General features: G+C 37.1%; 1 protein-coding gene across 2 annotated transcripts in view; it reads left to right on the forward strand.

Annotated features, from left to right (window-relative positions):
• Positions 1-429: 429 nt before the first annotated feature.
• espn (espin) overlaps positions 430-12,574 on the forward strand; it is a 46,732-nt gene continuing 34,587 nt past the window's right edge. Inside the window, exons 1-3 of one of the 2 annotated variants that reach the window (XM_046872302.1) lie at positions 430-1,156; positions 6,043-6,236; positions 11,690-11,876. In XM_046872302.1, coding sequence (XP_046728258.1) covers positions 863-1,156; positions 6,043-6,236; positions 11,690-11,876 — 675 coding nt within the window. In that variant the 5' untranslated portion in view covers positions 430-862. The remainder of the gene's footprint in view (positions 1,157-6,042; positions 6,237-11,689; positions 11,877-12,574) is intronic. The other variant, XM_046872303.1, reaches the window with a different exon arrangement.

Consider the following 12,574-nt stretch of genomic DNA (forward strand, 5'->3'; position numbering starts at 1 on the left):
CCGCTGCTTTAATGAATCAACGCAAAATAAAAGCCTCATTAATCAGACTGGGCTTGTCTGCCACCTATTGGTAATGAAGGGTAATACAAGTTATTTTAATATTTATTACAGCCTGGTGTTTGTAGGCTACACACACAAATGGTAATAATAATAATAATAATAATAATAATAATAATAATAATAATAATAATAATAATTCCCCGACAAACTATAGTATATAATAACTAAAAAATTAATCATTAAGATGGTATTCAAATAAAAAACACCTTTAAACCAAGGATAAAATCCTTCGTGGACTGATCGATTCCAATGACACGGAACGCGCGCGCTATCAGACGGCGTGATGAACCGAGGCTCGCGCGCGGCGCTGCTGGTTTGCGCGCGCTGCGCCTTTAACGCTGAGCCGGGTTAAAGTGAGGCAGGTAACAACTAAAGCAGCTGATCCTCCTCCCCTTCATAGATTATTTAACTAGTTGTCCAGGCAGCGAAGAGCGTCTAAAGGGACCCGAAAGAGAAAACACATCATAACTTCCGATTATTTATAATCATAATGTAGGCGGACTGACTAGGAAGTAACGGAAACGGGTAACGGGGAAAGTCTGGAGCGCGCACGAGGAAAACTTCAGCTCGTATTCAGATCATATGTTCCGTCTCCGCTAGCTCGTGCGCATCTTGGGTTCGTTATCCGTTAACAAAAGAGTAACGCTGCGCGGCCATGTGATGCGACATATCCACGGTGCATTTTTTTTCCAAACAGTCCAGGCTCCGTTTCTGAGAATTTTTTTTGCTTTGCATCGCAGGACACCTAAGGGGATTTTTTACATGTTAAATTGTGCATGAATAGTTGTCACAAGGAGTCGTTATGATCGGGGAGGCGACGCTCCTCGCCGCCAGGCAAGGGGAAATCGAAACCCTTAAAGTGCATTTAGAGGAAAACGTGCTCCACAGGGATGTGAAGGACTCGCTCGGAGCGACACCCGTGCACCACGCGGCGCGCGCTGGCAAGCTCAAGTGCCTCCAGTTCCTGGTAGAAGAAGCCAGCTTACCGGCGAACAGCCTGGCTCATAACGGCGCGAGCCCCGCTCATGACGCCGCCGCCACCGGTAAACTGGCATGTCTGCAGTGGCTGCTGACTCAAGGAGGCTGCCGAGCTTCGGTAAATTTCTTGATTGTTTTTTCAACACCAACCATCATGTTTCCGTTTATAAAAAAACACATTTATCTCGGGTTGCACACCACACATTGAGCTGGTGCGCCAACTATGCATGGCCTGGCACCTGGCAGCTTTTACCCAATGGAGTGTTCAGTGTTGGTGTGGGTGCATATTTCATTCCAACCAAGCAGCAGCCACACCTGATTTCACCTGTTTCATCAGGTAATCAGTAGATCAGTAGATCCAGGTTTGGATTCTGCTTAGCTGGAATAAAAACCTGCACTCATACTGTCCCTATTTGGATAAAAGTGGACACATCTTTCATTGAGATCAGAAATCTGCTTAAATGACTATGGGATTAGTTTGATTTCTCTGTGCTGAGTATGATAAACTCACTAAATGACATATCTTGTTAGTGATGCACTTGAAGTGGTCACCTTTCAATAACAAGGCTGACAATGTTCAGTGTTTTAATTAATAAGTTTATCAAAATAGCAGTATGTGTTGTATTTTTGTCTTTGAATGTTTGTATATTATGTCTCTTTTAGAAGATTAATCAATTTTCCCAAATTTCGTAGACTGATTGTCTCAGAAATGTTGCACATTTGTATCTGCTGTAAGACAATCATGCAGCTTTGTGTGTAACAAATAAAAAAAGCAACGTATCTGTATTAGATGTGGGACACTTTAAATAAAAACAGTCTTTGTTTGCCTATGCATTTGTTTGTATACCAGATAATTGTCCCAAATCTTTGCATATAGCTGTAGGCATGATAATGGTAATGTGTTGTTTACTTTCCAGGAATGTACCCAATTTAGGCAGATCGCCTATTCTACTGTCATAGAACATCAAATTATAAGATTATAATATATGTGATATGATTTGTTATCTATTACAACAAATATGTGCTGGTTATCATTTATACACACATTATTTTCATTCAGCCGAATAGACATATAATCGTATATAATAATTAAAATATAGAAATATATCAATACTGTCAATTAAGCTCAGTTCCTCTTATAAAGTACAATTATTGATTTGTTTTGTCATGTTAAAGGGTATGAACTCTTTAGGAGCGTAGAGCTGAATCACATTAAACAAATTGCTAGTTTTGGTATGCAGTCTTTGTGTATTTGAGAGAGTTCATTTACAAACAAAGCAAAACTTCTGTCATATTTCTGTACAAATAGTCTGCCTGAAATCAATAGGTTTGGTTAATAATGTGGCTTTTATTATAAAATTATAAAAGAAATATAGCTCTGTTCAAAAACATGGAAAAAAATTATTTTCATGGGTGAAAGATGATGACTGTAGTGGGAAAAATAATTCTTCATATAAAACAGGGGTCACCAATGGGCACCAGGTAGCCCGCAAGGACCACATGAGTAGCCCGCGGGCCTTTTCTAAAAATAGCTGTTTTGTACTTTGTTCAATCATTGTTGATAACTATTATAAGAAATCATTAACATGATCAGTGTCTTTACATAGATAAATATCATTAATTATTAATAATAACATATAATAAAAGGTAAATTTAGCAAATCTGTTATTTCAGATCAAACTGAAAATTGTTTTTATTTAGCTCTTAGTTTCAAAAAGGTTAATGACCCCTGATATAGACCATGTTGTAAATGTAAACATTAACCACCTGCCTAATCATATGCTACTCCGTCTGAAACAAGGATGCCAAAACCTAGGATTTTTCAGGGGAACATTGTCCAGAGCAGGGGTCACCAACCTTTTTGAAACTAAGAGCTACTTCTTGGGTACCAATTAATGTGAAGGGCTACCAGTTTGATACACAACAATTTTCAGTTTGATCTGAAATAACAAATTTACCTTTTATTATAAGTTATTATTAATAATTAATGATTATTCATCTATGTGAAGACACTCATCATGTTAATGATTTCTCATAATAATTATCAACAATGATTAAACAAAGTAGAAAACAGCTATTTTTAGAAAAGACCCTTGGGCTACTCATGTGGTCCTTGCCACCACCACGTTGGTGACCCCTGGTCCAGAGCATCACTGTGCTTCCACCAGCTTGGCTTTTTCTCATTGTGCTTCCTGATGCCATCTTAGAAGTGGCCCTACACACGATGTAAAAGAAAATGACCAGGCCACCTTCTTTTTGCTCCATGCTTTAGGCCTGTGCCCGTTCTGCAGCCACTCAGCCCAATATACTGCATGCTGCGATGCATGGTGTGTTTAGACACCTTTCTAATAGAGGCAGTATTAATATTTCCAGCATTTTGTACTCCAGAAGCTCTTCTGTGATATTGGACAAGACAGGCTAGCCTTTACTCAACAAGTGCATCACTGAGCCTGGGGGCCGGTACACTGCTTTTCTTCCTTGAACCTTTGTTGGAAGGTACTAACCACAGCATACCAGGAACATCCTACATGACCTGGCATTTTAAAGCTGATCCAAATCAATCAACTATTTATCACAATTTGGCCCTGGTCAAAATTGCTCAGATCTTTACAGTTGTCTATTTTTTGCTGCCTATACACCGATTGACTGTTTTAGAGTAACAGTTACTAGGAAGGTATCTAAAAGTGGCCTGAGACTTGATCACAGAATATACCATAGCTATATTTTTCTTATGTAAATCAGCACATAAGGCAGTTATTGTTTCTTCCTTCATTTGACCTTGTGCTCTGATTTGCATGACCTAGATGGAATGCCATTTGCATGATTCCACTATGGTACTCCACATGGCTTCCTGTTTCAGCAACCTGATCTCATGTGATATTTGTAGACTTTGTAAGAAGCAAAAGGTAGTGTATTGGTTTTCATATCTAAAAGTCACACGAGAAACCCTGTCTATTTATAGCCTTAATTATTCTGAATATTATGTACATTTAAGAAATGGTTTGTAACAATACATTGTTTAGATGTGTGGGGAAGGATGACTTTGATAATAACACAGTCTTAACAAAGGTAAATCTAAAGGTTTAGTGAGTATTTTAAGTAACCATATTAAAGACTGCTTAAAGTTGAACAGATTTGAGTGTAGACCACTATGTAACTTTAAAGCTATGCACACCGATTTGCAACAAAATTCTAATATGTAATCTGGTCAAAACCCCCTGAAAAACCTAATATTAAAGCACAACATGCTGCTACTTTAATTGCAGTAATTGAGGCATTTCTGATGGTTTCTGGTTGAGGATAATTGCATTTCAAAGTCATGTTACTACCCTAGCTGGTTAGATTGCTAACTGCATAACAGTATATAAATTTTCTATTCACATTATTCAAATGCAGGGTTAAAATCTGCAGACTAAAAATATGCTTAGCAGTATTTACGTGTCTTCAGCTATTTTTTTTTTTTGTTAAGATGAACACTTTTTTGGAACAGATAGTGTGGTTCATGAGAATGGGGCAGCATGATACCTGCCCCGATGTGCTTGTCGTAGTTCTAGTTTTTGACCAATAGGCGTAATAACAACACTTTGGGGCTATATAGAGCAGTAAGCATGCTGCTCTATGATTGTGCAATATCTAAAAAATCAACCAAATAAATATGACATTATGTAATATCAAATAGTCAACATTTTATCTGTATCATTGTGCTATAATGGACTATGATTAATGTCATTTGAAATGTTACAGTTTAGGAATAAGGACACTGTCAGTGTGTGATTATGGACATAAACAGTTTATTTATTTTTTGTTACTGACTGACCCAGTTATCGAGAAGTTCTTTTAATTTGCGTTTTTAGACATCTTTTATACACACACACACACACACACACACACACACACACACACACACACACACACACACACACACACACACATATATATATACACACACACAGAAATAGAAATAAAGCTAGCATATCATGTAAAAACATAAACGGATTTATATCCAGTGACCTTTGTGTTAAAAGGATAGGGTGGTAGCTACCATAATAGAGATGTAACAAGAGCTTCTTCTTTCAATTCTATTTCCTTACATTCACTGACATCAGTTATTTTCTCTGCAGTTTGGAAGCGCTGATTCATTCATTGTAACATAAACCTTATGGGATTAGCAAGAACACCGTGTTTGATACATGAGGTGGCTACTGAAGTACTGCTAAAAGAGCTTTTGTTTGTTTGAACTGCCCCTTAAAGCTACAGGTTGCAGAATCTATACATTTGATCCTCTCGTAGAGAAAAACTATTGCAAGCAAAGAACATTTAATAATGTGGGTTCTACTGTGCAAATTTTCACTGTCAAATCAAATCTCATTGCTGTGTGCCAACTTCATACACATTCAAACTGAATTCATGGCTGTGTCCTAAACCAGTTTGCCTAAATTGTTTATACCAGTGGTGCACCGATTAACTTTTTAGTACACAGTTTTGGATGCGGCTCAAGAATTTGAGGAATAATAATAATAATTAAAAAAATTATTATTTCATTCAATTCAATTCTATTGTATAGTGTATTATTAACAATGGAAATTGCAGTTTTACAGAAAGAAATAAATCACAAATATAAATTTGATTTATAAATGAGTTTTTGGATTAATCCCAAAGTTTATCCCTAATGAGTAAGCCAGTGCTACAGTGGCAAGAAAATAATTCCCTGAGATAGTAAGAGGAAGAAACTGTTAAAGAAACCAGGCTCACCCTCATCTGGGTGACGTCCATTGATTATACGGCTATCACAGTTAAGGTTAATAACTGTTCACTGATGGAGCCTTGAGAATAAAAATGTTCATGGTGATTGTAGTCCCCAATGAGACTGCAACCCTCTTCAGTAACCTCATGGATTATAACATGAGAACAGGAGTCATAACATGACTGCAATGATTCATTTCCTATAACTGCATAACCCTCGATGAGCTTATATCTTGTTGTATTTGTCTCCTATATTTGCAGAATAAAGACAACTCTGGAGCCACCGTCCTGCACCTGGCTTCACGCTTCAGCCATCATGAGGTCACAGACTGGTTACTGAAGAGTGGAGAAGGGGATCCCAGCATTGCCATGGACACAGGTGCTCTGCCTGTTCACTATGCTGCTGCTAAAGGCGACTTGGCCATGCTCAGGCTGCTATTGGGGCACGACCCAAAGTAAGATGATAACCCTATTCCCTAATAACCCTGATATTACCCCTTATCATAGAGGACCCCACTATGTTTAGATTGGTCAGATGAAGCCTAATTAGTCACTAAGCTTAATAAAGAATTTATGCTATATATTATAAATCCCAGAAAAAGTCTCCCATGGCCACACATACAGTCAATTTTAGATATTGAGCATCTTAAAAAGACATAGAGAGGTCAAAATTTGATCAGATAACTGCCAATTTGTTTGTATCAGGTTGGAAAATTCTATTGTTAGATGTAGAATCTTGGAAGAAATTAGGGTAAGTGTGGTAAAAATTGTTAACGGGAAAATCGGTTAAACAGGAGCCAAATACTGTAGTATAGGTGCTCAACTGTGCAATAGCACAATAAAAAAGACTTATAGATGTACAGTACAGACCAAAAGTTTGGACACACCTTCTCATTCAAAGAGTTTTCTTTATTTTCATGACTATGAAAATTGTAGAGTCACACTGAAGGCATCAAAACTATGAATTAACACGTGGAATTATATACATAACAAAAAAGTGTGAAACAACTGAAAATATGTCATATTGTAGGTTCTTCAAAGTAGCCACCTTTTGCTTAGATTACTGCTTTGCACACTCTTGGCATTCTCTTGATGCCTACTTTGAAGAACCTACAATATGACATATTTTCAGTTCACTTTTTTGTTATGTATATAATTCCACATGTGTTAATTCATAGTTTTGATGCCTTCAGTGTGACTCTACGATTTTCATAGTCATGAAAATAAAGAAAACTCTTTGAATGAGAAGGTGTGTCCAAACTTTTGGTCTGTACTGTATATATAATATATATAAACTTTTGGTCTGTACTGTATATATAATATATATACAGTACAGACCAAAAGTTTGGACACACAAGGTGGTCCATTTCACATAACTCCTGTTGGACAGGAGATCTTTAGAAGAAAAAAAAGCATACATATATACACTGTTGCTAATCAGATCTGTCTCAGAGGAACTCTGCCCCATAGAGATAACACTAAACACTTATGGCCTTGTTATTGTGATTCCGATTCTACATGCACCATTGAACATGTACATCCTTAACGACATTGGCCAGGCCTATTATGTAATTTCCAATTTAAATGTCAGCCTGCAGGTGCATCTGCTGCCATAAATCCCAGCTATATATATATATCTTGAACCTAGAAGTCTTCAGACAGTGTTTAAGGTTCCCATCTAGATGTATTTATGTTGTTTCCTTTCCCTGGAGCAGCCAAGCATGCAACAGTTGAAAGAAAACTCTTTAACACTTGAAGATTGAAACAGGACCAGGCAATGTTTTAACAATCTTCATGCAGTCAAGTTTCGGTGAGACTGTGCCCACTGTAGCTTCAGATTCCTGTTCTTGGCAGATAGAAATAGAGCCCGGTGTGGTTCTCTGCTTTTCTAGGCTGTCTGTCTAAAGATTTGACAGATTGAACTCTTTGGGATGCTTTTCTGCTCACTGTGGTTGTAAAGAGTGGTAATATGAGTTACTGTAGATTTCTCAGTCTGGTCATTTTCCCCTGGCCTCTTTTTTTAGCAAGGCATTTTCTCCCACACAAAATGTTTTGTTTCTCCATTCCATAACTATTGTGTGTGGAAATCCCAAGAAGTCTGCACCCTACACCATTTGGCACTAACATCCACGTCAAAAATCACTGCAATTATATATATATTTCCCAATATTTGATGTAAATATTGACTGAAGATATTGGCCTGTGCCTCCATGATTTTTGCATTGGCTGTTGCATTGGCTTAGTGGATAACTGTACAAATGCCCAGGTGTAAATGAGTTCCTAGGTAACTGGTTTGTAAATGTGCATATTTTAGTCACAACTTCATGTACACCTACTTTGCATGTACATTCACTGGGAATTTTATGGTGTACATCATGTACAGTACATTGAATAGGTCAAAATAAATATTGCAAATGGAGCACTTCTGTCCAAGTGGTGGCATATTTATTCTGCACTAAACTGACACTGACTGGTGGGCATTTGGGTCAATTCAATTATGGGATCTTGGCCATAACTAGCAACCATACACATGCATCCTACAGCATATGACTCACTTGCATGACAAATTATGTATATACACTGATTACATTTGTTGCTGTCTGCTGTCTGTTCCCCAAATGTTCCCCAAAAATAAGAATAATGGGAACTATTTTTCAAATACTCAGTGACATTTCACACTTATAATAGAGTAAATAGCTTTACTGTAGTCACTAAACAATTTGTAGTGTTTACAGAATAATATGCTCGAAGATGAATACCTAAATTATAACAAAAAAATGTAGTGTAGTTCTCAAAAACTCTTGCATGTGCTGGATATGCTTGTGGCATGGGTAGGTTTTAGACCAGGTCTGGACTGTACTAAAGGTGCTCTTACACTAGGAGTTCCCTTTCTAGTGCTTAAATTAGACAGATGCAATACTCCTGAAAATTTAATAGGAAAGAAAGCTGTGCTAGAGCTCAGTACCTCAGTCCCATTCAGCAGTGTGTACTTCCGTCACCATGGTAACCCCTGGCTTAATGAGGAAAACAAATACTGTTGAATAGGGGTCCGCTTTCTGCGGGACCTGCCTTGTGTTGATAGGCTTGTTTTAGAACACAGGAGATAACGCCCCCATGGCCGAATCTGTTGCCTCAGTGAAATGTGGCAGATATGGAATAATGGCAGAGAATGACCTTCATTAGAATTATAGTGTTTTGTACTGTCACTTGAGAACGATTTTGATAGGGATTGAATGGTGACCCAACACAAACGCATTGGGGCTCTTTATACTGAGGTGATTTATCTAAGGAAAACTAAAAGTGGATGGATTCTCTCAAGTCTAGTTCCTCTTAAGCGTTATTCCTTCTTCATTCAGGATCTGAAAACTATACTCACATTTCTGTAAAGCTGCTTTGTTGCAATATCAATTATTAAATGTTCTCTACAAATGAAATAAATTGAACTGACACTAAACTTGGCATAAGCACCTTTGAATGGAAATGTACACTATTCTGTTTTATTTTAATGTTATTCCACAACAGTAATGCAATCGTTAATGTCTAATTTAAGAAGATTGAAGATCGGAGGGCTGACTTTTAGCCTCTATATAGAAATAAAACAGTTTCTTTCTTGTGTAAAGAACACCAGATAAACAGAAGGCTAAATGTCTTAATTGCACGGTATCATGAATGAATGCTATCGCACTGTTGAACTGGGTTTTGTCCAAAAGTCTAGCTTGTCACATCTTGTTTTCTTTCTATCTGTTCCAAACACCAGACATGCTGGCTATCAACTGCTATTCACACCAGCTGTTTAATGGTGTGGAATGTGTCCGTCGTTAGGATATCAGTGTCCTTTTGTGCAATAAAGAAATGGATCGGAGACAGGCCTAGATAAAGCCCTCGGACAGTGTGGCAGCGATTTATGCAAGTGGATGAGATTGGGCTTTTGTCTGCTTGTATCCTGTTGTCACAGGCTGTGGACTATTATGTGTGGCTGTGCACTGATAACACTAATGCATATATACACAAATCAAGACACATGGACATAAAACTGCCCAGACACATAAAACTCAGTTAGTACAGATTAGGTCTTCAGATGGGCTTAGCCACTGTTATGCTCTCTTCAGCCATGCTGAAAAAACACACAGTATAAATATTGAAAAATAAATGACAGTTAAATTAAGTTTCTCTTTACCGATATTGGACATGTAGTATTTCTATTTTTGTTTATTCAGGGTCTCTCTCTCTCTCTCTCTCTCTCTCTCTCTCTCTCTCTCTCTCTCTCTCTATATATATATATATATATATATATATATATATATATATATATATATATATATATTGCTAACTCTCATCTTTTTAAAAAGAAACTTCTCTCTTATAGTGAGTTATTAGCATTTAGCTAGCAGCTGAGGGGTACAGGTCTTGCTCGCTAATTGAATGATTTGTTTAAGTGATTTAGATATATTTTATCTTTCTTGTTTGTATTTATAATGTAACTTAAATGTAAGTCTGAACAATGAATGAAAGCTAGAGGGAACAAGTAAGGCTGATCACTGCTAGCCAAATTATATTTAATGCTAACTTTAAACAGCATTGCTTAAAAGTTTGCTAATCTTTTTTTTTATTTTAGGTTTATGCTAAGATTAAATCAAAAGGTTGTACTTGGTAGACATAATACAGTCTACACCATCAATGAATTTCAATCTTGTTGGTTAGTTAAATTGCAGTAACATTATCATGTTGAACCACAGGTCACCTCATTGAGAAAAGCCTTCAGTATCTCTCTCTAGATATCTAATATGTCTGTGCTATGAACATAAGTGTGACACTTTGCTTCGGCCGAAAGTGTTTGTGGTTTAAACAAAAGGTCATCTGAGACTTTTTTAGGTTCCATTTTTCAGCTACTAATTTTTTTAACTTGAGCCTAAATTATTTACACATTTCCACCACTGAGACAAATAGTGACATCAGACATGGAAATCAGGAGATGGCCATATATTGGATATGGCTTTGAATACATTTCTCAGGTTTCTGTTTCATGAAATATGCCTGTGTTGTTTCTGAAATTTGTGTATGTATACATTTGTAGTGGTGTATAGTGATTCTGAGCTTATTTAGCTTTCTCCTTGACCCAGTACACAGGTGACTAAGCCTGCTAGATTACGCTCATTAATCTTTCACCTGTCTGACCACTTCCTAATGACAGAGCCCCTGAATAAGCCCTTCTTCTACTGTGAAATATTCAGTGGACCGGCATAAACAGTGTTGACTAGTTTGTGGAAATTGAAATTGTTATAAACACAAAAATTGATCTTGCCGATTTAACTGTAGAATGGAATATTTCCTCCAGTGTGTGGGAGAGAGTGTGTGGGAGGTAGAAAGAGACAACGTGAGAATGTGTTTTTTTTTTCTGTTGTGAAAAAGGACCCAGGTTTAAAGGGCACTTCAGTTCTCCAGTCTTTTTTTCTTTTCCCCTCTTTGACCCTCTCACTCCATTTCCATCACTTAACCCTGTGCAAACACTGAAACAAATGGAGCAACACTAATCCTCTTAGGGAACTCATTGCTAACTTGTCAGTTGGTGTTTAAATAAAACCATCCTTATGGGATTTCAACAGGAGGCTCTCACTCACACTCTGACCTCCTGGTGTGATGGGAGAGTTCAGCTCAGTTTGGCTAATAAGCATGACTTAAATGTTCAAATGGCCATAAGTTTTGTGTAATAGAAAGCTGAAATTTACTCCTTTGCAATAATTCTCGATTTCTCTTGTAGACTGACATAGTTTTAAACTAAATGTAAAAATAATAATAATAATGCTAAGAATCAGTTAAGAATTTGATTGTTTTTTTTTTACGGGGGGGGTTGGGGCCAGGTTAGACTTGTATAATTCAAGTTCTTCTTTTTGAATTTTTTTTTTTTCAGTGTTGTGAACTTCCAAACAAAGAATGGTGCCACACCTCTGTATCTTGCATGTCAGGAAGGCCATCTAGAGGCTGTCCAGTACCTGGTGAAGGACTGTGGCGCAGAGCCAACTATTAGAGCCAATGATGGAATGACGCCTCTTCATGCTGCCGCCCAGATGGGACATAACACTGTCATTGTTTGGCTGGTGAGTGGGGAAAAAAGGCGTAGTAGGAACTTGCATTTGTGTCTCATTTACATGTACATTGAAGTATGTAAAGCTTTTAAATGACTACTGGACTTTTTTTATACCTTCCTTTGTTGTCATCCAGTATTTGGAATATTGCATTTACTTTTAAGTTGCTACACTTTTGTCATGAAATCCCATTCTGATACAATCGCAGAAGTCTTTAATAAACATAAATAGTAGAAAAAACTAAAACATTCTGTAACACAAACACACTGCTTCACAACTAAGACAAAACAACACTAACATATACAGTAAATTGAGGGAACATATTTCCAAAGCAGGGCAGACAACAAAAGAAGAATTTAAATATAGATATATTGAGTGAGGATGCCCTCTATTGGCCTGGGGGGAGGAGGATTGTTTATGGTGGGCATAACTTTTGTAAAATGTAAAATTACAAATAGCTGTTTAAACCCACTGAACTTTAGTCATTGCACATTATTTAAACTAACAGTTAATGGAGAATAATTAAAGAAACAGTATGGTCAAAATAAAATGATATGTGGAAACAAATGGCTCGCACAGTTGTTCTGCAATATCATACATATTTAATAGTGTGGTTTAGAACACGAGTGTGTAACGTTATAAAGACAAACACAATGGATTTAATTTTATTTAAAGCACAGGCCCCAGCAAGTCACTTCTTAATGGTGGAA

This window comes from Silurus meridionalis, chromosome 17, assembly GCF_014805685.1.
Source record: "Silurus meridionalis isolate SWU-2019-XX chromosome 17, ASM1480568v1, whole genome shotgun sequence".
In the NCBI taxonomy this organism is placed as follows: Eukaryota; Metazoa; Chordata; class Actinopteri; order Siluriformes; family Siluridae; genus Silurus; species Silurus meridionalis.